The following is a 27,501-nucleotide window of genomic DNA, read 5'->3' as shown; positions in this document are numbered from 1 at the left end:
TGTTTTGTCTGTCACATTTTCTTATTTCAGTGAAGAAAAAATGACTGCTGCCCGCATTAGAAAATGCCACAAGTGTGGGACTGGCCTCATCAAATCTGAAGGCTGCAACCGCATGTCTTGCCGCTGTGGTGCCCAGATGTGCTACCTCTGTCGAGTTTCTATCAATGGATATGACCATTTCTGCCAGCATCCCCGCTCCCCAGGAGCCCCTTGCCAGGAGTGTTCAAGATGCTCTCTCTGGACTGACCCCACTGTAAGTAAAGACATGGCTGCCTATTGCTTTATAAGGGAAAAACAGAAATACATTTTTATGACAAATATTTGTATATACATAACAAAATTTGACTTAGAAGAATATAGGAAATTACACAGACTGATAACCAAAGAAACAATTTAAGAAAGGAATTACCAGCTACTTCTCATGCGCTCAAAGCAGCGTGCCCTAGCAGTTTTATAGGCAAATTTCTTCTAATTCTTCAGGAAATAAAATTTTTCTATGCCCTCTGAAATATCCCAAAGTAAGGAAACTTACAAATTTATCTGTTCAAAGCCAGCATAATGATGATCCCAAAGCCTGACAGAGATAGCCCTAACAAAGAAAACTGAGTCACTTACAATATAGATTTAAATTAGCTAAGTAAAATATTAGCAAATAGAAAGCATGACCAAGCGAGTTCGTTCCAGAAATGCAATGATAGTTTAATATTAACAACTCTATTAACATGAATCATGGTATCGTATCTGTAGATGGTTTAAAGACATTTAAGAAATCAAATCAAGGCCGGGCACGATGGCTCAAGCCTGTAATCCCAGCACTTTGGGAGGCTGAGGCAGGTGGATCACGAGGTCAAGAGATCGAGACCGTCCTGGTCAACATGGTAAAACCCCGTCTCTACTAAAAATAAAAAAAATTAGCTGGGCATGGTGGCGTGTGCCTGTAATCCCAGCTACTCGGGAGGCTGAGGCAGGAGAATTGCCCGAACCCAGGAGGCAGAGGTTGCGGTGAGCCGAGATTGCGCCATTTCTCTCCAGCCTGGGTAACAAGAGCGAAACTCCGTCTCAAAAAAAAAAAAAAAAAAAAATCAAATCAAATACTTGTTCTTAATTTAAGCTTTAAAAATACAGTATTGGCCGGACGCGGTGGCTCAAGCCTGTAATCCCAGCACTTTGGGAGGCCGAGGCGGGTGGATCACGAGGTCAGGAGATCGAGACCATCCTGGTCAACATGGTGAAACCCCGTCTCTACTAAAAAATACAAAACATTAGCTGGGCATGGTGGCGCGTGCCTGTAATCCCAGCTACTCAGGAGGCTGAGGCAGGAGAATTGCCTGAACCCAGGAGGCGGAGGTTGCAGTGAGCCGAGATCGTGCCATTGCACTCCAGCCTGGGTAACAAGAGCGAAACTCCGTCTAAAAAAAAAAAAAAAAACACAGTATTACAAAGGCTATTTTAGACCCCGAATATCAAGACAGTTGTTAGCATGCATTTAGTAGTAAATAAAGTCAAGTATAACACTATCAATCAGCACTACTTTGTTCTGAAACTGCTAGTCAGTGTACTTAGCTAAGAGAATAAAATAAAAGATATAGTAGATACTGGAGACAGTCATAGCTATTGTTTATTGGGCACCTACCATGTGTCAGACACTGTTCTAAATACTTTGTAAGTATTTTATATGTAAAGAAAGGCAAACTGGCTGGGCATGGTGGCTCATGCCTGTAATCTCAACACTTTGGGAGGCCAAGGTGGGTGGATTACCTGATGTCAGGAGTTCAAGACTAGCCGAGCCAACCTGGCAAAACCACATCTCTACTAAAAGTACAGAAATTAGCCAGGCATGGTGGCACATGCCTGTAATCCTTGCTACTTGGGAGGCTGAGGTACGAGAATCACTTGAACCAGGGAGGCAGAGGTTGCAGTGAGCCAAGATCGTGCCTATGCACTGCAACCTGGGTGACAGAACAAGACTCTGTCTCAGAAGAAAAAAAAAGTCAAGCGTGGTGGCTCATGCCTGTAATCCCAACACTTTGGGAAGCAGAGGCAGGCAGATCACCTGATGTCAGGAGTTCCAGACGAGCCTGGCCAACATGACAAAACCTTGTCTGTACTAAAAATACAAAAATTAGCCAGGCGTAGTGGCATGGGCCTATAATTCCAGCTACTAGGGAGACTGAGACAGGAAAATTGCTTGAACCTGGGAGGCAGAGGTTTCAGTGAGCTCAGATTGTATTACTGCACTCCAGCCTGGGCAACAGAGCAAGACACTGTCTCAAAAAAAAAAGGAAAGAAAAGAAAGGCAAACTTAACACTTTAAACCTAGAAAAAAGACAAAATAATTTTGTTAAAAAGCTATTAGAAGCAATAGAAAGATGGCTAAATATAAAATAAGTATGTGGCTGGGCATGATGGCTCACATCTATAATCCCAGCACTTTGGAAGGCTGAGGTGGGTGGACCACCTAAGGTCAGGAGTTCAAAACCAGCCTGGCCAACATGGTGAAACCCCTTCTCTAGTAAAAGTGCAAAAATTAACCAGACATGTTGGCGTATGCCCCTAATCCCTGCTATTCAGGCTGAGGCAGGAGAACCACTTGAGCCTGCGAAGCAGAGGTTGCAGTGAGCCGAGACACATGACTGTACTGCAGCCGGGGCGACAAAGCAAGGCTCTGTCTCATAAAATAAGGATCAATTCTTCTTAAAATTATTTTAAACTAAAAACAAGCACAGTCAGTTCTGAGCTGATCTGTAAGAATAACGATGTCCTTTTTGAGATGGAGTCTCTATTTGTCACCCAGGCTGGAGTCCAGTGGCATGATCTCAGCTCACTGCAACGTCCGCCTCCTGGGTTCAAATGAGTCCCAATTCTCCTGCCTTAACCTCCCAAGTAGCTGGGATTACAGGCGCCTGCCACCACACCTGGATACATTTAGTTTTTTGTGTGTGTGTGTGTGACGGAGTTTCGCTCTTGTTACCCAGGGTGGAGTGCAATGGCGCAATCTCGGCTCACTGCAACCTCCGCCTGCTGGGTTCAGGCAATTCTCCTGCCTCAGCCTCCTGAGTAGCTGGGATTACAGGCACGTGCCACCATGCCCAGCTAATTTTTTGTATTTTTAGTAGAGACGGGGTTTCACCATGTTGACCAGGATGGTCTCGATCTCTTGACCTCGTGATCCACCCTCCTCAGCCTCCCAAAGTGCTGGGATTACAGGCTTGAGCCACCGCGCCCGGCCACATTTAGTATTTTTAGTAGAGAAAGGGTTTCACCATGTTGGCCAGGCTGGTCTCAAACTCCTGACCTCAGGTGATCCACCCCCTCGGCCCCCCAAAGTGCTGGGATTACAGGCGTGTGTCAGCACATCTGGCCAGAATAATGATGTCATAATGCGAGAAGACGTCTCTGCAGAAAGGTGATTGCATGTGACAGTGAGCTCCCTGCTGACTTGGAGCAAGTGCACCAAGACCACTAGGAGGCAGGCCTGGTGACAGGTGGCATTTATCCGCTTTCATTGGAAAGAATGAAGGAGGCCTGGGTAGTGGAGACATATGCCTATCCTCTAAGGCAGGCGTCCCCAAACTTTTTACACAGGGGGCCAGTTCACTGTCCCTCAGACCATTGGAGGGCCACCACATACTGTGCTCCTCCTCTCACTGACCACCAATGAAAGAGGTACCCCTTCCTGAAGTGCAGCGGGGGGCCGGATAAATGGCCTCAGGGGGCTGCAGTTTGGGGACATCTGCTCTAAGGGAACAGTCAGCATTACAGAGAGATCACCTCTGTCCAAAGTCACCTGGAAGTTAATGCAATTCACCTCTTAAATTCAGTAGGATTTTTTAAAACTGACTTATTTTGAAAATGAAACTACTTCTTACCATAAAGCCATTAATACACTAATCAAAACCGTGTAGAGTAACACAGTAATAGAAAAAAAAAAAGAAAAGGCTGGGCACCGTGTCTCAAGCCTATAATCCCAGCATTTTGGGAGGCCAACATGGGTGGATCACCCTGAGGTCAGGAGTTCGAGACCAGCCTGACCAATATGGTGAAACTCTGTCTCTACTAAAAGTACAAAAACTAGCCAGGCATGGTAGTACAAACCTGTAATCCCAGCTACTTGGGAGGCTGAGGCAGGAGAATTGCTTGAACCTGGGAGGCAAAGGTTGCAATGAACTGAGATCGTGGTGCTGTACTCTAACCTATGCAACAGTTCAAGACTCTGTCTCAATTAAAAAAAAAAAAAAAAAGCCGGGCGCGGTGGCTCAAGCCTGTAATCCCAGCACTTTGGGAGGCCGAGGTGGGTGGATCACGAGGTCAAGAGATCGAGACCATCCTGGTCAACATGGTGAAACCCCGTCTCTACTAAAAATACAAAACATTAGCTGGGCATGGTGGCACGTGCCTGTAATCCCAGCTACTCAGGAGGCTGAGGCAGGAGAATTGCCTGAACCCAGGAGGCGGATGTTGCGATGAGCCGAGATCGCGCCATTGCCCTCCAGCCTGGGTAACGAGTAAAACTCCGTCTCCAAAAAAAAAAAACAAACAGTGAGGCCACACATGGTGGCTCAGGCCTGTAATCCCAGCACTTTGGGAGGTCAAGGAGGGCAGATAACTTGAGGCCAGGAGTTCAAGACCAGCCTGGTCAACACGGCGAAATCTCTCTGCTGAAAATACAACAAATTAGCTGGGCATGGTGCCAGGTGCCTGTATTCCCACCCACTCAGGAGGCTCTCGAGGCTGAGGCAGAAGAATCGCTTGAACCTGGGAGGTGGAGGTTGCAGTGAGCCAAGATTACACCACTGCACTCCAACCTGAGTAAGAGAGCAAGACTCCATCTCAGAAAAATAAAAAAAACAGAAGTGTATTTCTCCTCCATCTCTTAAGTACAGAGGCAAACAGCTCAGGAATGGGCTAGCAGCTCTTATCTGGGATCCAGTTTCAGCATTCTGCTCTGCCACCCCTAGTGCATAGCCAAGGATCACATGCAGTCATTGTCTGCAGTGGAGCTCTGGCTGATAAATCCACATTCCCAAGCAGCAGAGGAGCTGGAGTGGGGCTAAATAGCCTGCCTACCTATCTCTTAAGGAATGTTAGGCTTCCAGAAGCTGCCAAAGGTCACTTCTGCTTCAGTCCCGTCAGCCAGAACTTAATGACCTGCCTCCTCAACTGCAAGCGAGACAGGAAGGAGTAGCCATCACAGGCCCAGCTAGAATGTCTGTGGAGGAAGGTATTATTCTCAAGAGTCTCCCTATGTTCTATTCACCTCAACTAAAATTTGGACAGAGGAAGTTTTTAAAAAAGGAAGTATAAGTAGGGAGGAAAGCTGCTTGCTGGACAGGTACAGTGGCTCATCTCTGTAGTCCCAGTGCTTTGGGAGGCCAAGGCAGGAGCATCACTTGGGTCCAGGAGTTTAGGAACAGCCTGAGCAACATAGTGAGACCTCCATCTTTACAAAATATCAAAAATTAGCCAGATGTGGTGGTGCTCAACCATAGTCATGGCTACTCGGGAGGCTGAGGCAGGAGGATCATTTGAGCCTGGGAGGTCGATGCTGCAGTGATGCCACTGCACTGCAGCCTGGGTGACAGAGCAAGACTCTGTCTAAAAAGAAAAAAAAAATGCTGCTTGCTTTTCTGCCTGGCCACAATCTGGTAGAGCTGGCTAACAGCCACCCCTAATAAACAGATAGAAATGAAAATAGCACCTAGCAGGTGGTAGGTAATTTTCAGATTCGCTGGTATCTCCCACACTATAATTGGGCATAGTGGGCAGTTACAGTGTACAAATCAGATTTAGTGTGTATCTTTGATCTGGGAGTTCTACTTAATTAGAAAAGGTTATCCTCAGGAGACAGTTGGACAAGTTCACAAAGTTCTATCTGCAGCACTGTTCACTGAGTTATTTAAAGTAGTATAAATTTAGAAACCCCATTTAAATGTCCCAAAAAATAGGAGATATGTCAAATTTTATATATGCGTACATTAGAATAGTACAAAAAGTAATTCTATATATATACATATATCTATACTTTAAAACATGGATGAAAAGGAACATAGGAAGATTTTCACATTGAAAACAAACAGCATGGATTGCTTGGGTCACAGACCCAAGTTGCCACAGAGGCAGGTGGTAGCAAACATGATGTCTGGATGGAGCACACTCAGTCTAGGAGGCAGGAAGGCATGATGGGGACTGTGGCACAGGAGAGGGTATGGGGCCCAGCCAAGTGGCTGCTGCTCAGCCGCTGCAGGTTGCTGCTGGGAGGGCCTCCCAGCTCCTCAGGAGGCTGAGGCACAAGAACTGTTTCAACCTGGGAGCCAGAGATTGCTTTAAGCCACGATTGCACCACTGGACTGCAGCCGGGCAACAGAGTGAGACTTGATCTCAGAGAAAGAAAAAGAAATTCGTAATTGGGCTGGGCACAGTGGCTCATACCTGTAATCCCAGCATTTTAGGAGCCCGAGGCAGGCAGATCTCTTGAGCGCAGGAGTTCAAGACCAGCCTGGGAAACATGGCAAAACTCCATCTCTACAAAAAATGCAAAAGTTATCCAGGGGTGGTGGTGCATACATGTGGTCCCAGTTACTCCCAGGTCTGAAGTGGGAGAATTGCTTGAGTCCGGGAGGTTGGGGATGCAGTGAGCCCTGATTGCACCACTACACTCCAGCCTGGGTTACAGAGTGATGAGACCTTGTCTCAGAAAAAAGAAAAGAAATGTGTAATCCTGAGAGCTACTCATAGTTTTGAAAAGATGTGAGTCCTCTGTGGAAACCAGGTGTTCTCCATTTCAGGAATGTTCTGTCATAGGACAAGCTCCTCACTGGGTGAGAAGCTGGGATAAGGGACCTTAAAAATCAGTCAGATTACAAAGCTTGTGACCCAGTGAAATCCTTAGCCAGCCTGCCCTCCTGTCACTAAGGAGATGTGTGGAAAAAGGGAGGCTTTTTGTACATAGAAAGCCAAGCCCGAGTTATTATTTTGGTGGGTGATCAGGAGGTGTGGTCCACAATGGGAAGGGCTCACCAGGCAGGTCGTGCCCCTTTGTGACAGACATTCCCAGGCTTAGCCCCTCTACTGACTCACCTTCTCAGCCCCCCAGCAGCTAGCACAGTGGGAGGCAGCCATCTCTAGGAACTTCATGAATCCTCAAAAAATAGAAGATTCTTTTTTTTTCAGCTGGAGCTCTGAAGAGCTCCATAGGCAGTATTTCATCTCTAGAGACAAAGGGCAGAGTGGGAGTTAGCGTGAAGGCGGGTGTTAACAGTCTGGCCTATTCTCAGAGCTGTTTTTCTTTCTTCTCTTCCTTGTTCTGTGTCTTCTGCTGCCTTCTCCCTTAGCTCCCTATGCATGGGATTGATGGTGGGGGTTTCTCATGTGCTGTTTTCCTTGTTTGGGTGCCATAGTGTGCACTGCCTTATTTTCTTATTGGATCATCATCATCTAACCTGAGAAGGGTCCTAGATTTGCTCAAAATAAACTTTGAAAGGAAGATCAGGCAAATACAGATCCCTCCAATTTCCTCTGGTAGCCACAGCCAAAGATTCTGTTCCATTTGTCCCATTCCCATCAAAACAGGGATCATCCCCGTTTCCTTGATTCTCACCAGGAGACCGATTGAATTCCAACCCAGCATCTGTTGGGGCTTCTGAGAACACAAAGCCATTCAGAAGTTCAGTGAAACAAAGCATGCACTGTCACAGGAGCCTTTTCTCTGGCTTAATTAACCAGCGGGGCCAGGAAGAATCTCTTACTTGTCAGCGAGGGAGTTGTCCCGTCATGGTTTTGAAGGGAAGTTGAGTTTTCATTCTTAATGACTAGGGATTGTTTGGGAACCTGAACTAACACTCCACATTAAGAGCTCAAGTGGTGAATAGCAACTTTCTCTGTTAGTTATCAAAAATAAGCCAAAAGCATTCGACTAAGAGTCTTATAAAGAAGATGTCTTTAGGAAGCAAAAAAAAAACGGAAGCAAACAGTCACAGCAAACCAGTTTTCTGGATTAGGGAGCAGAGTGCAAAGCTAGCTCTCAACACATAAATGAACAGACATTACTTTGCAGCAGGGGAAGAGTGATCCTGGGACTTCACTGAATGTGAATATACTGACTGGTCCTTGCTTGGCCACAAGAATGGTAGCTGAGGGGGTTAGCCAGTTGAGAGGAACAGGCACCTGGCAGTCTGGATTCTAGAGTATGGCAAAACCCAAAACAGCATGTTCTGTATACAAAACAAAGTCCGTGTTTGTCTTGGGTTTTGGCTGTGAGAAACTACAGAAAATTGTTTTCTACAATATCTTTGTATTTTGACTGTAAGAGTTTGAAACCTGTCCAGTTCAAATAAAACCCTAGGGCTTTTACAGCCAGTTTACAGTTTGCTACAGTTATCGCCTAGCCATTTGGTTAAGAGACACTAATTTTTCCAAACCAGCAGTGAACTGAGCTTAACATTTATAGATGTTAATACATTTAATTCTGTAGCAGTGCTTGAAGGCAGATGTATCATCCTAGTTTTACAGATGAAGGAACTTGCTTAAGACTGTGGCCAGTAAATGGTAGCCTGGGTTTCCACCCAGGGTCATTTGTCCTCGGCGTGTTCCCAAGCCTGCCTTCTCCCCTCAGTGGCTCCTGTACCACCAGGCCAGCACAGCATCTCCGTGGTGAGTCAGGCATGTGGAAAGTCTTGGGGACCTTTGAGACCCTGGCTTAAGTGGCCAGGGAAAGAACGTGATGTTGCTGGAATTAGGAAGAAAGGATATGAAAGGGAGGATTAATAGGAAAAGGCAGAAACCTGGTAAGGAAAGGTATTCTTTTTTTTTTTTTTTTTTTTTTTTTTTTGAGATGGAGTTTCACTCTTGTTACCCAGGCTGGAGTGCAATGGCGTGATCTCGGCTCACCGCAACCTCCGCCTCCTGGCTTCAGGCAATTCTCCTGCCTCAGCCTCCTGAGTAGCTGGGATTACAGGCACGTGCCACCATGCCCAGCTAATTTTTTGTATTTTTAGTAGAGACGGGGTTTCACCATGTTGACCATGATGGTCTCAATCTCTTGACCTCGTGATCCACCCGCCTCGGCCTCCCAAAGTGCTGGGATTACAGGCTTGAGCCACCGCACCTGGCCATAAGGAAAGGTATTCTAGACTTTAGGTTTGAAACTGATTTTTGGCTTCAGAATTTTATCCTTGACTTTCAAAATTTACTTTCTACAAAAGAATAAAGTAAGCCCCAGGTTGTCCTGTCACCCAGCTTCCGCAGCTGGCCTTGGCTTGTTATTTCACATCACTGTCATAAATATCATGGTTTCTGTGTTTAAAAAAAAGTGAGTGAAGCAAGTGGGTGGGTATGATCATTGAACTGTCATCGAAACTGACTTCGGTTTCTTCATCTTCCTCTTAGAGTCACACAGCCAATGCCATGTGAGCATGGTATGCAGGCTATGAGGTGTGATCTTTTTACTGTGTGAGGCTCGGGGGCGCTGCTTTCCTATTTGGCAGAGGAGGGAGATGATGTTTAGGTCACTAGTCCAGGATCCCCAGCTTGGTAAAACTAAGATGTGAGCTCAGGTCTTCTGACCAACATCTGGCTCCTGCCAGAAATACATGGTCGATAGGTGCCCATAGGGTCCCTGAGCCCGGCGAATCAGGTAGGCCTTGCAGAGGGGTGGGGACCTCACTGGACTCCTTCCCCATGGATGAACGAAGTTGCAAATGGTAGGGAGGGGGCCTGGCAGTTTCGCCATCCCAACAGTGTCCCAGATAGAGTTTTGTTTCCCTGTCACTGAGGGCTTTCCTAAGGAGAGCAGCACAGTCCAGTACACGCAGCGTTGGTGCTTGTTGCTACATGTCATCTTCAGCAGATCCCAGCAGGCCCCCGGTGAGCACTTGACCCTGATGGGACTCAAAGCATGGCCACATTCCGCCCCCACCTCCAGGTCTTTGTTGGGAGGTGCTCCAGACAGTGGTATTTGGGTGCTGGGCCTCTCTGATCTGAGGAGGTGGCTGCAAAAGCCAGAGCGGGCTGTGAGCCCATGAAGTCTCTGCTCCTCCCGGGCACGCTGTCCTGCCTCCCTGCCCTTCCCGACCACAGCTGTGCAGCATGTGCTGCTCCAAGCCCTGCTGCTCCCTCCCCCCAACTTCCTGTTGGTGGGGACAGCAAGGGGTAGGGGGCCAAGAGCCGTTGCTCAGGCGATCTGCGGCTGATCTGGGAATAATTTGAAACTAAATCTTCAGCTCTTTGGAAGCCTTTCATGAAATCATTGCAGGTTTATTGACAACAGCTGTGGCCACACATGACCTGGATCTCAGCCCCAACCCACCCCCAGAATCTCGGGGGCAAGGAGTGGGGGTGTGGGACAGCAGTCAACTGGCAATTCCCAGTCACCTAGATAAGAGGAGGAAAAGTGCAATGATGAAGAAAAGCCACCCATTCTTCCCCCATGGTCACAGGAGGCTAGCCAGCAAGCATGTGGACAGCCAGCCCTGGTGACAGACATGTTGAAAAAACAGGCTCAAAAGGACCGTAAAGGCTTTAGCAAGAAGAGCTTTGTGCCAAGCACTCAAACAGCTATTTTGGGAACTGTCAGCCTGTGGCTGGTAATTACTGTTAGTGTCTGATTTGTGGAAACAAATCTAATCTTTTCACGCACGTGTGTGTGTGTGTGTGTGTGTGTGTGTGAGAGAGAGAGAGAGAGAGAGAGAGAGAGAGAGAGAGAAGGGGGGAGGGAGAGGGAGTTTCGCTCTTGTTGCCTAGGCTAGAGTGCAGTGGCGCAATCTGGGCTCATCACAACCACTGCCTTCCAGGTTCAAGGGATTCTCCTGCCTCAGCCTCCCTAGTAGCTGGGATTATAGGCATGCGCCACCATGCCCAGCTAATTTTTTTGTATTTTTAGTAGAGATGGGCTTTCTCCATGTTGGTCAGGCTGGTCTTGAACTCTCGACGTCAGGTGATCTGGCCGCCTCAGCCTCCAAAACTGCTGTGATAACAGAAGTGTGCCACTGCGCCTGGCTGCTTTTCCCCTTTTCAATCACTCATAGTTTCTCTTTCTACAGTATCTTTGTAGGTATTTTTTCTCCTGTCCAGACCCTGCTGCGTGGACAGAGCTGTGGGACTTTGCTGTTGAGGGACAAGCTAAGGGAGGATTTTTTGTGTGTTTTTTTCTCTCTTAATTAAAACCTCTGGTAAATTCTACCTCACTTCTGCCTTCAGCTGCAACAAGTTTCTAGAGAGGCTGGGTCCTCACTGTCTACCATCCCCCCAGACTCTTGCTGTGACTTCCTCCCCTCCCCACCCACCCCACCTGCATGCAGCAGGCAGCAAGCCAGAGTCTTCTGTGTAGGGCTCAGTGCTTTCTGTGTCCTGCTGAGCTCAAAGGAATTCAAGGAAAGGAACCAAACCTTCTCCCTGTTAAGATGCAGTCCACTTTTTTTTTTTTTTTTTTTTTTTTGATGGAGTCTTGCTCTGTCACCCAGGCTGGAGTATAGTGGCATGATCTCGGCTAACTGCAACCTGCACCTCCCAAGTTCAAGTGATTATCCTGCCTCAGCCTCCAGAGTCACTGGGATTACAGGTGCCTGCCACCACACTCGGCTAACTTTCATATTTTAGTAGAGACAAGGTTTCACCATGTTGGTCAGGCTCATCTCAAACTCCTGACCTCCAATGATTCACCTGTCTAGGCCTCCCAACCTCCAATGATTCACCTGTCTAGGCCTCCCAAAGTGCTGGGATTACAGGCATGAACCACCGCACCCACCCTTATTTCTTTTTTTAAAGTGCTGTTCCAGTTCAACTGGGTGGATGAGACTCCATTTCACTCTCTGCTTTGACTCTTTGTTCTTGACACTGACTGCATTTGAGGTGTGCTGCCCACTGTGGGGTGGTTCACGTTCTTCATGTTGCCCATTGGATTGATCACCACTGTGATCTGTAGGCACACATGGGCAGCGATGGGGCGCTGGAGGGCTTGCTGCTTTTTTTCTTTATTTTTGTTTTTTTGAGACAGAATTTTGCTCTTGTCGCCCAGGCTGGAATTCAGTGGTGTGATCGTGGCTCACTGCAACCTCCACCTCCCAGGTTTAAGTGATTCTGCTGCCTCAGCCTCCCAAGTAGCTGGAATTAACAGGCATCTGCCACCACACTTGGCTATTTTTTGTGTTTTTAATATGGATGGTTTTGCCATGTTGGCCAGGCTGGCCTCAAACTCCTAACCTCAGGTGATTGGAGGGCTCATTTCTACCTTAGCCTGACATGTCATTACACTTGGACTTTTGAGCCCCTGCTGATCCAGGGGCTGTCACCTCAGGCTGGCCTTGCTTATCAGAAAGGAGCTGTGCAAGGAAATTTATTTGAAAGTTTTCACTGGGATTAGGAGTGGCCAGAAGGAGGGCAGACAGGAAACTCATCCAGGCCTGTTGGGTCCTCCTTAAGCCCTGTGTCAGAAGCCAAGGATGAGATGCGGAGACCATGCAGCACTCGGGGCCATCCATGCACCGTGGTCTGTCATGGGATCCATGGCAACAAGTACAGGTGCAACCAGCAGCCCCTGCTGGCCCCCACTGGCCAGGGCAAATGGCATGAATAGGAGTTCAGATCTCAAACAGGTTCAGGTGAGCCCAGCAACCCAGCCTGAGCCCTGCAGAGTCAAGAACTGCCCGCCATCCACCATCCTTGGAACCTACAAGTCCAGACCTCCTCCCCTGGTCCCAGCAAACTGCTCTCACCTTGGTGGTTCAGCCACTCTCTGCATCTGAGCCTCAGGGTCCTCTTATGAAATCCTTGCCAGCCTCCCGTGGAGAGAGGGTGTGAACTGAGCAGTCTGTACAAGGGAGCAGGACCCAGGGCAGAGCGTGGCCTTCTAGAATGGAATCTCAGTGGGCTTGACAGTGAGATGTGGATATAAAGGCAGCCAATGGGAAGTATATCAGAATGTTCCAGGATTGATCTCTGGTGAGGAATTATGGGTGATTTTAGCTGTGTTTTGTTCAACTTTTCTCAAGATTGTTTTAATAGGTATGTATATTATTAGGAAAAGAAATAATGGCATTGTTTAAATGTTTATGAGAACCAAATCCCTGGGGTTTTTTGTGGCAAGAAGGCAGAAAGAGAAAATTTCATGGGACCCCCATGGGATTCTTAGCATTGTTAGCATTAGGAGAAAACATGTCAGGCAAGGAAATCTTGACATCTGTTTCCATCTTTGAAATGGACCAAAACCAGTGAGCTGAGAACAGCACCCAGTCAGAGGCCACTGAAGACCAGTGACCCAGCGAGGCACTACAGCTGCTTTGCCTCAGTGCTGGGCCCTGTGTGCAGCTTACATTTCTGGCTCAAGAGTTGAGGTATATGGGCTTTCCCAAGCTCCCCACTCCTGCTCTGGGCAAGAGGCATCTACTGGCTTTCATCCCAAAGGCCAAGTGCCAGGGATCAGAGACACAAGTGGGCTGTTTCAGGGGATGGCACATGCACTTCTGGGTGAGCTGAGCCTGAGAAAGAAAGGATTATTCCCTAAAAATTTCCAAAACACATAGCCCCTTGCTCTGCTTTTGGCTATTCGTTTCTTTTTTTTTTTTTTTTTTTTTTTGAGACGGAGTTTCGCTCTTGTTACCCAGGCTGGAGTGCAATGGCGCGATCTCGGCTCACCGCAACCTCCGCCTCCTGGGTTCAGGCAATTCTCCTGCCTCAGCCTCCTGAGTAGCTGGGATTACAGGCACGCACCACCATGCCCAGCTATTTTTTTTGTATTTTTAGTAGAAACGGGGTTTCACAATGTTGACCAGGATTGTCTCGATCTCTCAACCTCGTGATCCACCCGCCTCGGCCTCCCAAAGTGCTGGGATTACAGGCTTGAGCCACCGCGCCCGGCCAGGCTATTCGTTTCTTGAGTAGAAGTGTTTTGTTTTGTTTTTCCCCTATAGATCTTGTAAGGGGAGAAAAGAGGTTCCAGAATTCTGCCCTTCTCCGAAGGAGCCCTATTGTGTTTCTGCACTCTTTCTAGAATAAAGCACACCTTAAAACAGTCAACCTCTGACACAGTGCTCTCAGGCCCAGTCAGGTTTGCCAGAAACTCTGATTCAGAAACTGGGGGTTTATGTGGTTAACAGGTCAGGCTTTGAAACTAGACTCTCTGGGTCAGAATCTCACTGTGCTAGGGTTTCCTCATCTGCAATGTGGCAGTCAGTTCATAGCTCCTGATTCAGGGAGCTATGGTGAAATTGAGGTCCATGTGAGGTGTGTAGACAGGCTGGCGCATAGTAAGCTCTCAGTTCGTGTTAACTACTATTGCTATTGCCATTGTGCTTGGCGCTTTATAAGAGTGATCAGACCGGGTACAGTGGTTCACACCTGTAATCCCTGCACTTTGTGGGGGCGGGGGGGAGGTGAGGCCAGGAGTTTGAAACCAGCCTGGGAAACACAGAACTCCCCCTCCCTCACTGTCTCTACAAGAAAAATTAAAAATTAGCTGAATATGGTGGCGCACACCTGCAGTCCCAAGCTACACAGAAGGTTGAGGCGCACGGATCACGTGAGCCCTGGAGTTCAAGCTGCAGTGAGCTGTAACCATGCCACTGCACTCCACCCTGGGCTGAGCAAGACCCTGTCTTGAGAAAAAAAAAAAATTTAAGAGATGATTTGCTTCTCACCCTAATAAACCTATTTTGGAAAGCAGTGGGTTCTGGGTTAGGTAATGGGGGTAGAGCTGCATACATCCATGCGAGGTCTGGAGCCCCAGAGTTATAATTCTTCCTGTGACGCCAACAGTCCCTCTGAAGAAGCCAGCACTGCTTTAAAATGAGCTTACCCTGCCATCTAGGCAGCTCTACCACCAGGGTTTCCTGTTTTGTGACTCAGCCCCAGGGAGGGCAAGGACAGTTGTCTGTGATCCAGCTCAGCCCCTGACCCCTCATCATCCTCTTTCCTTCTATTGTTCCCCTCTCCCAGCAGCCTAGGTGTGTCCTAGATTTGCAGCATGGCTTTTTTCCAAGTGTCCTCTTCACAGGATGGTGATGCTCAGATGCGTGGAATGTTTCCCAAGAGACTGGACTCCAGAAAGGACTCAGTACCCCATCCGTCCTTAGCCCAAGCCCAAGACATATCTAATGAGGGCCATGGCCTCGTATTTAACCTCAAAGTCAATCTGAAACCTGCCCTCCCTCTTTTTAATTGTGGTGAAGCTTTTTTTTTCTTTTTTCTGAGATGGAGTTTTGCTCTTGTTGCCCAGGCTGGAGTGTAATGGTATGATCTTGACTCACCACAACCTCTGCCTCCCAGGTTCAAGCAATTCTCCTGCCTCAGCCTCCTGAGTAGCTGGGACTACAGGCATTGTGCCACCCTGCCCAGCTAATTTTACATTTTTAGTATAGATGGGATTTCTCCATGTTGGTCTTGAACTCCCGACCTCAGGTGATCCACCCACCTTGGCCTTCCAAAGCACTGGAATTACAGGCGTGAGCCACCGTACCTGGTCAAAATTTGCCATTTTTAGGTATGTAGTTCTGTCATCATATTTTTTTTTTCTGTTTTTTTGGAGACAGGATCTTCCTCTGTTGCGTAGGCTGGAATGCAGTGGTGCAGTCTTAGCTCACTGTAGCCTCAGCCTCCTGGGCTCAAGTGATCCTCCCACCTCTGCCTCCCAGATAGCTGGGATTATAAGCACATGCCACCACACCTAGCTAATTTTACAAATTTTTGTGGAGCTGGGTTTTCACTCTCTTGCCCTTGCTGGTCTCAAAATCCTGGCCTCAAGTGATCCTGCTGCCTTGGCGTTCCAAAGCACTGGGATTGTCTTCACTGTTGTTATATTGCTTTTTTGTTTTTGTTTTGAGACAGTCACACACACCGTTGCTCACTGCAACCTCCACCTGCAGCTTCAAGCAATTCTCCTGCCTCAGCTTCCTGAGTAGCTGGGATTACAGGCACACACCACCACACCTGGCCAACTTTTTGTATTTTTAGTAGAGATGGGGTTTCACTGTGTTAGCCACACTGATCTCTAACTCCTGGCCTCCCACCTCAACCTCCCTAAGTGCTGGGATTACAGGCATGAGCCACTGTACCTGGCCTGTCTTCACTCTCGACTTGAGGAATTTCAAATGCTTCAGAGAAACTGCTTGTGGAAGTAACTTCCACCCCATATTAAGAAAGTAAGCGCCAGGTGCAGTGGCTCATGCCTGTAATCTCAGCACTTTGGGGGGCCGAGGCGGGTGGATCACGAGGTCAAGAGATCGAGACCATCCTGGTCAACATGGTGAAACCCCGTCTCTACTAAAAATACAAAAAATTAGCTGGGCATGGTTGCGTGTGCCTGTAATCCCAGCTACTCAGGAGGCTGAGGCAGGAGAATTGCCTGAACCCAGGAGGCGGAGGATGCAGAGAGCCGAGATCACGCCATTGCACTCCAGCCTGGGTAACAAGAGTGAAACTCCGTCTCAAAAAAAAAAAAAAAAAAAAAAAAAAAACAAAAAAAAGAAAGTAAGCTTCTGGCTGGGTATATTGGCTTATGCCTATAATCTCAGCATTTTGAGAAGACCAAGGTTGGGCAGATTGCTTGAGCCCAGGAGTTCAAGACTAGCCTGAGCAACATGTTGGAACCCCATCTCTACCAAAAAAAAAAAAAAAAACAAACACAAAATTAGCCGAATGTGGTGGTGGAGCGCCTGTAGTCTGAGCTACCAAGAGGCTAAGGCAGGAGGATCACTTGAGCCCAGGAGGTGGAGGCTTCAGTGAGTTATAATGGCACCACTGCATTTCAGCCTGAACAACAGAGCAAGACACTGTCTCAAAAAAAGGAAAGAAAGCTTCCCCTTAGAGTCTAACATACTAACTAAAATTGTAATTTTTTCTTTAAAAAAACAAAAAAAACCTTGAATTGTTTTTTGTTTTTTATTTTTTATTTTTTGTTTTTCCACCTTGATTTTTTATTAAAGTTACTAAGCAGTGTCTTGTGACTTCAGCCAGTTGGAGACAGTTGACATCTGAAACATCTAACCCGTATTGTAGGTATAACTGAGAGTTGGCTCATGATTTATGGTAAAATCGTAGGTCATCATAGCTGAGTGCCACCATTTTGGGTGAAATGCAAACCAGACTGTCTTTAGACTCCAAGGGCTTGACTCCCAAGACAGGGCTTACAAGGACAAACAGTCTTGATTCCACTTGTCAATCAGGAGAGTGATCAGAGCAGAGGGAGGGATCGGAAGAAAAGCTCTTGGGTGGCTGTCTTTGGAGGATAAGGAAGCGACGCTTTCATTTCCTTGGGACTCTGAGCCACCCTCTTTCTCTCCCAGAAGCACTGTGACTGGCAGGCTGGGGAGGTTCTTTCTGCACTGTCCTCCAGACCCAGCTAATCTGTATCAGAAACCCGGCCTCACGCTCCTGTGCAGATGCCTCAGACCCTCCTGAGGTAGTTCTGAAATAGGATTTATTCAGGAGCACTCAGATGTATCATGGGAATCTTAGTGATAAAAATCTGGCAGTGGCCTGCACGCTGTCAGCCTCAGCAGTGCCACAAGGGGCCAGGGCTCTTTGCCCCAAAAAGAGAGTCTCTCTTTTCCCTCATGTTTTGTTTATCCTGACAGAAATGTCAGGGGTGAGTCTGAGGAAAAGAGGGGGTTAGCAGTTAGTCTTTAATGCTATGAAATTACCCCTTCTACCCACATGGAATTCCAGAGAGGGATGCCAGCCAGAATGGTGCTCATAGCACAAATGTGAGGCCCTCAGAAGGAGGGCCTGGGCTGCCACACTCCTCACTGTGTCTGCAGTGTCCAGCATGGTCCTGACTGGTGTGGGTGCTCTGTATAGGGTAGGGACGCCTTCAGGATATCTTCTCTGTGGATTTCTTCCAGGAGGACCATTGAGTAGCCCAGTATGTGCATTTGTCCCAGTTCACCACCAGCTAGCCATAACATTGAACATGGTACTTTCTCAGGGACCTCAGTTTCTGTGATACATAGGTTGGAATAAATGATTCCTAAGGGACTTCCTTGTGCCATTGAAGGCCTTATTAAGTGTCCCTCTGGGTCTGATGGCGTAACTGCATCGAGGGAATGCAACAGAGGTCGGGGTGAGGCAGAGTGGTAGTGGTGCACTCCTGTTGGTTGTGATTAATAATGGACCAGAGTCAGGACCCCTGAAAGAAACACTGTGGGTGTTTCCACTTCTTCATGAAACTTCTTAACTTTAAAACTCTATACTGGCCGGGCGCAGTGGCTCACACCTGTAATCCCAGCACTTTGGGAGGCTGAGGCGGGAGGATCATGTGTCAAGAAATCAAGACCAGGCCGGGCGCGGTGGCTCAAGCCTGTAATCCCAGCACTTTGGGAGGCCGAGGCGGGTGGATCACGAGGTCGAGAGATCGAGACCATCCTGGTCAACATGGTGAAACGCCGTCTCTACTAAAAATACAAAAAACTAGCTGGGCGTGGTGGCGCGTGCCTGTAATCCCAGCTACTTAGGAGGCTGAGGCAGGAGAATCGCCTGAGCCCAGGAGGCGGAGGTTGCAGTGAGCCGAGATCGCATCATTGCACTCCAGCCTGGGTAACAAGAGCAAAACTCCGTCTCAAAAAAAAAAAAAAAGAAATCAAGACCATCCTGGCCAAAATGATGAAACCCCATCTTACTAAAAACACAAAAAAATTGCTGGGCGTGGTGGCATGCACCTGTAGTCCTAGCTACTCGGGAGGCTGAGGCAGGAGAATTGCTTGAACCCAGGACGCAGAGGTCGCAGTGAGCCGAGGTGATGCCACTGCACTCCAGCCTGGCGCCTAGTGACAGAGTGAGCCTCTGTCTCAAAAAAAAAAAAAAAAAAAAAAAAACACCTCTATACCTGCCATTTTTCACAGTTTTCCTGTCTCCTAGTAATGAATGTTTACTTTGGGCTATGTCCCTTACATACTTGATATCATTCAGTCCTTAACAAAGCAGCCCATTTATAGATGAGCTGCCTAGATGCAGAGATACTCATTCGGGAACCTGCCAAGCTCACTTAGAAGTGTAGGCCCACAGCTCTTTTTCTTTTTTTGGACGCAGGTTCTTACTCTGTGGCCCAGGTGAGAGTGCAGTGGCACAGTCACTCCCAAATAGCCAGGACTACAGGCTCACACCACCATGCCTGGCTAATTTTTGTGTTTTTTTGTAGAGATGGGATCTTACTTTGTTGCCCAGGCTGGTCTCAAACTCCTGGGCTCAGGTGATCCTCCCACCAGTTTTCTGGATCACTTCCCTTAATTTGTTGGGGGTTTTGTTGTTTGTTTGTTTGTTTGTTTCAAGACGGTGTTTCACTCTTGTCCAGGCTGGAGTGCAGTGGCAGGATCTTGGCTTACCACAACCTCTATGTCCCAGGTTCAGGCGATTCTCCTGCCTCTGCCTCCCAAGTAGCTGGGATTACAGGCATGTGCCACCATGCCCGGCTAATTTTTTGTGCTTTTAGTAGAGATGGGTCTCAAACTCCCAACCTCAAGTGATCCACCCACCTCAGCCTCCCAAAGTACTGGGATTACAGGCATGAGCCATCTTCACCCAGCTGTATGTATTTGTTTGTTTGTTTGTTGTGGTTTTTTTGTTTTGTTTTGTTTTGTTTTCGTTTTTTTTAATCTTTTTTCCTAGGCCTGCCACTGACTCCAAAATGAAGAGGCTTGCCAACTATCAGTCTAGACACTTGATAGAATCTATCTTGATATTCACATGGAGGCCTTCAAACTGCCCACCAAACCCTTTTCAGTTTCTGGAGCCATTCGTGTTGACTCCCTTAGTGATTATGTCAAGGGTTGTAAGTTTTCCCTTGTGGAGTGTTCACAAAGAGGCTAGATGACTGCGTCTTGGGGTTTTTATAGAGAATTCTTATGTGTTACCCAGGAGAGAGAAAGCTCCCTCAGGATTCCTCCCAGATACAGGATTCTACGGTGTGCTTGGGCACTTTGCAACTCTTGAAATGCATGATGGGAACATGACCTTTGTCTCCTCTCCTCTCCCCATGCCTTGCTCAGAACACCTGTCTGGGGGAGGCTGCTTCTGCTGAAAACAGACTTGAGTATCTTAAAAGAATGTCTAAGTGTCAGAGTTGGAAATAAGCTTATGAGACCTTTTAGTTCAAACTCATCGCTTGGCATCTAAGGCCTGGAGAATGTAGAAGAATTGAATCGTGTTGTCCACTGTTGCTGACAGAGCCAGTCTCTGGGGACTCTATTCTAAGATTCTTTCATCTACCAAACCAGGGGAATGTGTTATCTAATTACTTACTCATTCCATCTGCCTTTCTGTTTCATTGTTGCTCTGAAGTTTAATCAGTAAACTTAGAACAGAGTAGGCATTCAGTGCACGTTTAGCGAAGGAAATTCCTGACTCCAGAATCCTTGAGGTTCACAAACAAGTGTGGGGGAAACCAGTCGCCACTCGTTTCTGTCTTGGCTGTGACATTAATAACCTAGTAAGTAAACCTGCAGACTCTGTTGCTCAGCCCTTGATGGGGCTGTCCATCTTCTACCGGGCCAAGGGTTGTGTTCCTTCCAGTTGCTGCTCTGGGTATCTTCCGATCAGCATGAAAAATCTGAAGTTATCATTAATGCTCTGTCCCAAAGCAAAGAAATTGGCCAGATGTTTAGGCTCTGAAGCTGTATCTGGAAAAATAAATGTACTTTCATTAGACTGCTTGCGTTCTTGGGACTTGCTTATTCCCTCGTGATATCAGGGACCACCACCCCTTCCCATCCTTCTCCCCAACTTGGCTGCCCTCAACTCCTGGAGCACCCTAGGGAACAGAGCCCCTCCTATACTTGGCCCTCTCCCATGGGCTGAGCCGGCAGTTGGTGTGTTTGGAGTTTGCCACAGTGTTCCCACTCTGTTGCTTGTGAGCCTCAGCCCTCTCAGGGCTACACCTTAGACCCACAGCCCTGCAGCCAGCCAGGAAAAATGGGCACCCACTTGGTGGGTTTTTTCAATCCAGTGAGTCTTCTTTCAGTCCCATGAAGGAGCTTATGTGACTTTTTAATCCAAACTCATCAGTGCTTTGTGGGTCACTGAGGAGGGGGTTAATGCCAGCGCCACTCAAGAAGCAGGCATTGCAGGTGGTCTGTCCTGGGACAGCAGCCCGGTCCTCCCACCATGGTGTCTGCTGGCAGGTTGGGACGTGGGAGCTGCACGTGACACAAACCCAGCCTCTGGAGCTTGCCCACGGTAGCCCCTGAGTTGCCCAGTGCAGCTCCCACATCTGCCTGCACTCACAGTGCTTCTTCAGTTCCTGTCTGAGGCTAGGATAACCCAAGTGAGAATTGTGTTTTGTCATTTTAGGCCTACCAAGCATGGAGCTTGGGAGAAGAGACAGCAAGGTCGAGGGGAAACCATCCTCACTGCCGTGCCTTCCTCCTATCCTCAAGGCCTGGCCCAGGAATCAAGGCCAGCCTTGGGGGTTGGCAGTGCCCTGCTGGACATTTGTCCACCTCAGTTGAGGATGTTGGCAAGACTTCTCTAGCCTCTGCAGACAAGCTGCCATGGCCAGTGCTTGTGGACTTGGGATCTGAAACTTTTTGGGCTCTGGCCATTCAGACCCAGCCCTCTGCAAACCCTTCTCCACCTAGTACATAGGGGCCCTCCACCCTTCACCCCACCAGGCAGCTGTCTGCCATGCTCAGACCCCTCTGCCCAGCCTTGTGGATGGCCTCCTATGGAACACCATCAGGTTGATGAAGGAAGGAGGCAGTCAGGGAAATGGGAAGAAACGGTGTACAGCTCAGGCTCCACTGGCCAACAGCAGGCTTTTTCCATGGCCACCAGCAGCAGGCGGTCTCCCCTCTGTCCCATGGGGTCTCGGCATTGCACAGAGCTACAGGCTCATCCTTCTTGTTGCTTGCGTTTTAGGAAGATGATGAGAAGCTTATTGAGGAAATCCAGAAGGAAGCTGAAGAGGAACAGAAAAGAAAGAATGGAGGCAAGTGCCCTTCCCCAGGCTCCCAGGACAGAGCAGCAGCACAGTACTGCCAAGGGAGCAAAGGACCCCAGGCCCTGCAGGCTCCTGCCGCCCTCCCTGGGTGTCCTGTCCCAGCATGGGAGAGGAGGGGGTGCAATCCCTCAGGTGTTATAGACCTGACTCCACCTACACAGCCACACCTCAAGCCTGTGGAAAGGCCCTCAAAGCCTTGAATATAGTTTTGGCATCTCCTGATGGCAAGGAAGTCCCAAGGGGTGGATTTATGCTCAGTAAGCAAACAAGCCATACCTGGCTAAAAAAAAGTAGACCCACAAGAAAAGTAGACCCACCTGGCCTTTCCCAGGCTAAAAGGCAATGAAGCCAGGCATGTTGGCACACATCTGCAATCCCAGCTTCTCAGGAGGCAGAGGTGGGAAGATTGCTTGAGCCCAGGAGGTTGGGGCTAGCCTGGGCAAAACAGCAAGACCCCATGTCTTTTTCTTTTTAAAAAAAAAAAAAAAAAAGCTGAGGGCAGTGGCTCACATCTGCAATCCCAGCACTCTGGGAGGCAGAGGCAGGCAGATCATTTGAGACCAGCCTGGGCAACATGGCAAAATCCCATCTATTTTTTTTTTTAAAGAATGTAGCTGAGTGCAGTGGCTTATGCCTGTAATCCCAGCACTTTGGGAGGCCAAGGCGGGTGAATCACGAGGTCAGGAGTTTGAGACTAGCCTAGCCAATAAGGTGAAACCCTGTCTCTGTTAAAAGTACAAAAATTGGCCAGGCATGGTAGTACACCCCTGTAGTCCCAGCTACTCGGGAGACTGAGGCAGGAGAATCACTTGAACCCGGGAGGGGGAGGTTGCAATGAGCCAAGTTCGCACCACTGCACTCCATTCTGGGCGACAGAGTGAGACTCTTGTTTCAAAGACAAAAAAAAAGAATGTAACTGAGTCACGGAGGTAGCCCCTCAAGGCCCTGGCTCTTGAAGGATGCCTTACTGGGCTGGGCTGGGTGGGTGGACATGCCACCTTCCACGGTGCCACTGTAGAGCAAGACACTGAGGGAAAATTCAGATTTGTCCTTCATTTCTAATAGTCGTATTGTGAGGGTGTCCACCTTTCGTGCTTTAATCAGCCTGTGGAGCCCCTCCTGTGTCCAGAGGTCGCTAGCCTAGTCCCAAGCTAGATTCAGATTCCAGCGAGGTATGTTTAATCTGTTTTCTCCACTAAACTCCACCTCCCTTTCAGAGAATACCTTCAAACGCATCGGACCCCCACTGGAGAAGACCATGGAGAAGGTACAGAGGGTAGAGGCCCTCCCGAGGCCTGTCCCACAGAACCTGCCGCAGCCACAGATGCCACCCTATGCCTTTGTGCACCCACCCTTCCCCCTGCCGCCTGTGCGGCCTGTGTTCAACAACTTCCCACTCAACATGGGACCCATCCCAGCCCCATATGTGCCCCCGCTGCCCAATGTGCGGGTCAACTATGACTTTGGTCCTGTCCACATGCCCTTGGAGCACAACCTGCCCATGCACTTTGGCCCCCAGCCACGGCATCGCTTCTAATGGCCCGGAACCCCCACTGAGCAGCACAGAGCCCATTTAGGGTGGGGGTATGGGATGGAGAACACTCCCCTCCCCCAAGGCTGGTGGCTGTGCCATTGCTTCCTAAGGTTGAAGGGTAGGCTGGTTTTCTTCCCACCTCTTTCCTAGAAGGGCCACTGCTCCCGGAAGATTGGCCACAGCTGGAGGGCCTGCATGGGATTGGTCTGGCTCCCACTCAGCAGAGTCAAAAGGGCCTCAAAGCCCTTCTTTGAAGAGTTCTGCCATCCTGGCAGGTAGCATGGTGGCCCTGGCTGCTGTGTCACTCCAGTCCCTCCAGCAAGAGACCAAGAGGAAATATTTTGCCTCCATTCACTTTTTCCCCTAGCAAACACCAGGGAAAAAACCTCTCAGAATTAAAACCACATGAGCCTTCCTTATATAGCACAGACAGATCCATAATAAAGATGAAAATGGTGGAGTTCAGAGAGAATTTCGATGTGAACTGCCCCTCCTCTCCCCCCAGGCCACCAGGGGCGGCCCTTCTGCCTTATCCCCTTATCCATGATATAGGCCCTGGCAGGCCACAATGCCCCTGCCGCTCACACCTGGGCCTCTCCTTGGAGCCAACCCTTGGGGAGCAAGGCAGCTCCAAGGAGCCACTTCCTGGAGGTCCTCACAGGGGCTCCAGGTTGGGCAGAGGGAGCTGGCACCATGGCCTGCAGAGGCACTGCCACAGCCATAAGGGTCAAGATGCTTCCCCCATCCAGAACCCATGCGCCACTACAGTGAGCATTGAGGGCACCTCTCTCCCTTCTTACAGCCGCCTCAGATCAGGCAGCAGCAGACCCATATTGTGCCATGGGTTTTGTTCTGTTGCCATCTAAGTTTCTCTTCCCCAGTCTCTGGAAAGTCAGGCTGATAAATCCTTACCCAGGCTAGGCCATTGCAGCATGCTGGATGGTTCTGAAGCTGGCCCACCGAAAGATCCTCTTGAGGTAGCTGGGACAGAGACCTGGTGGCCCTGCCAGGCAGCCCAACTGCTGCAGAAGACATTTCTGCCACCCTGGGTGATGAGCAGCTTTTCCCTATGGTTTTCTGGGGGAGGAGTGGGCCTCCTTAGCGGGACAGGTGACCCTGGGTGCCACCCCTGGAAGCCCCTATGTGTTCTCAAGTGCTTGGTAAAGGCAGGTAGACGGTGCTGTCCAGTACCCCCCATATGAGGGCCACTTCCCTTCTCATGGAGTCAGCTGAGCATCAGCTCAGCCCTGCCATGTCCCTACTCATTCTCCTTGCCTCCTGACCAGCCCTGGGTTCCCAGCTGTGCCTGAGGCATCACTCTGGCCCATTGGCAGATGAGAGGCCTGAAGCCTTCTTGGCCACAGGTGTTACTTTCTTCTCTTGGCCTGCTGTGTTCTTGTGTTGCCATGGGGTTCTGAGAGGTTTGGGGTTCACAGACCTCAGACAGGACTGACCCTGACAGTCATTAGGGTGGGGCTGCTTCAGCCTCTGGAGCAGCCCTCCATCCTCCTGCAGCAGGGCTGCCCCACCCAAGGTCCCCGGGGCTGGAGGGCACCATCATTCACTGTCATTGGCTTCTCGGATGTATTTCAAGTACTAGAGTGTATTTAAAAAGATCTAAGATGGCCAGGCGTGGTGGCTCACACCTGTAATCCCAGCACTTTGGGAAGCCGAGGAGGGCGGATCACCTGAGGTAGGGAGTTTGAGACCAGTCTGACCCAACATGGTGAAACCCTGTCTCTACTAAAAATAGAAAATTAGCCGGGCGTGGTAGCACATGCCTGTAATCCCAGCTACTCAGGAGGCTGGGGCAGGAGAATCCCTTGAACCCAGAAGGTGGAGGTTGCAGTGAGCTGAGATCTCGCCATTGCACTCCAGCCTGGGCAACAAGAGCGAAACTCTGTTTCAAAGAAGATCTAAGATACTCATTCTTTCTGCCTTTTCCCAGGATGGAGGCTTTGAAGACAGCTGATGACCTGGGCATGGGGTAAGGGTGCGCTGGGAGGCCAGGCTTGTGGGGAGCCTAATGCTATGTCCTTGCCGGCTCCCCTACCTGTTGGGCTACCTAAACTTTGCTATTAACCTGAATGACAGTGCCTTGGAAAAGCAGGCTCCACAAAGCAGCAGCAGCAGGATTGTCTTGAGTACCTTAAACGTGCTCCCTGTGCTTCCCCTGGGAGGGTCTTTGGGAGCAGAGGAAGGCTGCTGACATTCCAGCTGAAGCGTAGGTGACCTCAGCCCCGAGGAGCTTCAGCTCCTGCCCTGCACCCCAGGCATGTGGTCCCAGCAAGGGGCCCAGGCAGGACAAAGGGAGCAGGCACCAGCTGCAAGAACAGTCCCAGACAGGTAGTAGCCCCAACCCTGGCAGGGAACAGGGAGCCCAGAGTGATGTTTCTCAAAAGGCTGAACCCCAGGGGTCTCTTTTTAGAGGAGTTCCAGCTGTTTCTGGTCACACTGGGCTGGTATTGAAGGAGTTGCTGCCTTTTTCCTTGGAGAGTCCCTGATTCCTGAGGATCCTCCCCAAGCCAGGCACAGGGGGTCGCAGGGCTGCCATGAACAGCCACCTTGGACCTCAGGCTCCTGCCTGCACCAGTGACAGGGCTGGGGAGAGAAGCACTGGGGGTCTTCTGATCAGCCAGCAGGGTCCATTCCAGTGCCCAGAGGTCAGACCACAGGCAACCCTGAAGCAGCTGGGGCACCTCCTCTCTGCCCTGCAGGGCTTACCCCAGGGCACGAGGCTCCCCAGCCACAGCCCCCTCTTACTTGCCTTAAAACTGGAGAGAGGAATCTAGTATTTGCACTTAGCAAAATATTTAAAAACTGAAAAAAATGTGCATGATCTGTCACTTTGTATAAAAATAGAAAAATGATTTAAGTAGTTAAACCTTTTCTTTACCTTCTGGTAGTAAAAATAGATAAAATAATTCGTTCCTACTACTGTGTGTAAAAAGCCTGTATCATATGTAACTGGGACTTTTTGTAAATAAATGTTTGTGCGCTCTGCTCCCTCTGGCTTCATCTCTCCCCACCGCTGTCCAGCAAGTTACAAGGGCAGCTGGCAGCTTAGTCCAAGTGATTCAATCTAAACCAGCATCCACACCTCCCCAACTGTGTCTTGGCAGGAACAGGCCCGGAAGGCACACCAGTGTGTAGTAAGAGCCCTTACCCCTCCCCTGCCAGGGAGGAAGATCAGGTGATCTGTTAGGCAGATCGTGCTAGGGCAGCTACTAAGGCCCAGATTGGACACAAAGGGTCTGTTTGTTTGTTTTTGGCACGGAATCCCCTTCAAAAAAGGTGTGGTCAATTTCTCTTGCAGGCCCCTTCCCCAGTCTTTGTCCACCTAAAGGTCAGATAAACCAGGAGAAGCCTCGCCCAGCTGAGGAGTGGACAAGGTTCCAAGGACAGGAAGTGCCTAGGCTGAGAGGCCGTGGTATTTGAGTCCCTGCCCTGCATGATGGGAGGCTACAGTGCCAGTGCCCTACTACCCTCGCTGGTTGTACAGCATCTTTCCCTCCGGAGTCCTTCTTGCCATGTACCAGGCCAGGTAGGAATCTGAACCCTAGATCTGAAAGGGTCCCTGGGCACAGGGGAAGCTGAGACCTCCAAATACAGATGGACCACAGCTCACTTTAATAAAACATGAAGTCTCCTGCCGCTTGCAACATTTTTTTTTTTTTTGAGACAGAATTTTGCTCTTGTTGCCCAGGCTGGAGTGCAGTGGCGCAATCTTGGCTCACCGAAACCTCCGCCTCCTGGGTTCAAGTGATTCTCCTGCCTCAGCCTCCTGAGTAGCTGGGATTATGGGCATGTGCCACCATGCCCGGCTAATTTTTTGTATTTTTAGTAGAGACGGAGTTTCTCCATGTTGGCCAGGATGGTCTCTGTCTCTTGACTCGTGATCACCCGCCTCGGCCTCCCAAAGTGCTGGGATTATAGACGTGAGCCACCGCGCCCGGCCTGTTTGCAACTTTCTATGGAACAATTACCTGGTTTTAGCAGTGCGCAGTGGCTCACGCCTGTAATCCCACCACTTTGGGAGGCAGAGGCAGGT

General features: G+C 49.2%; 1 protein-coding gene across 6 annotated transcripts in view; it reads left to right on the top strand.

Moving 5' to 3' along the window:
• RNF216 (ring finger protein 216) overlaps window positions 1-26,453 on the top strand; it is a 167,597-nt gene extending 141,144 nt beyond the window's left edge. For all 6 annotated transcript variants that reach the window (XM_010344821.3, XM_010344822.3, XM_003934252.4 and 3 more), the window contains exons 15-17: window positions 31-253; window positions 21,835-21,904; window positions 23,134-26,453. In XM_010344821.3, the coding sequence (XP_010343123.2) occupies window positions 31-253; window positions 21,835-21,904; window positions 23,134-23,453 (613 nt within the window). In that variant the 3' untranslated portion in view covers window positions 23,454-26,453. The remainder of the gene's footprint in view (window positions 1-30; window positions 254-21,834; window positions 21,905-23,133) is intronic.
• Window positions 26,454-27,501: the final 1,048 nt, after the last annotated feature.

The sequence above is a fragment of the Saimiri boliviensis genome, chromosome 20 (assembly GCF_048565385.1).
Source record: "Saimiri boliviensis isolate mSaiBol1 chromosome 20, mSaiBol1.pri, whole genome shotgun sequence".
In the NCBI taxonomy this organism is placed as follows: domain Eukaryota; kingdom Metazoa; phylum Chordata; class Mammalia; order Primates; family Cebidae; genus Saimiri; species Saimiri boliviensis.
This window is presented reverse-complemented; position numbering and strand designations above follow the sequence as displayed.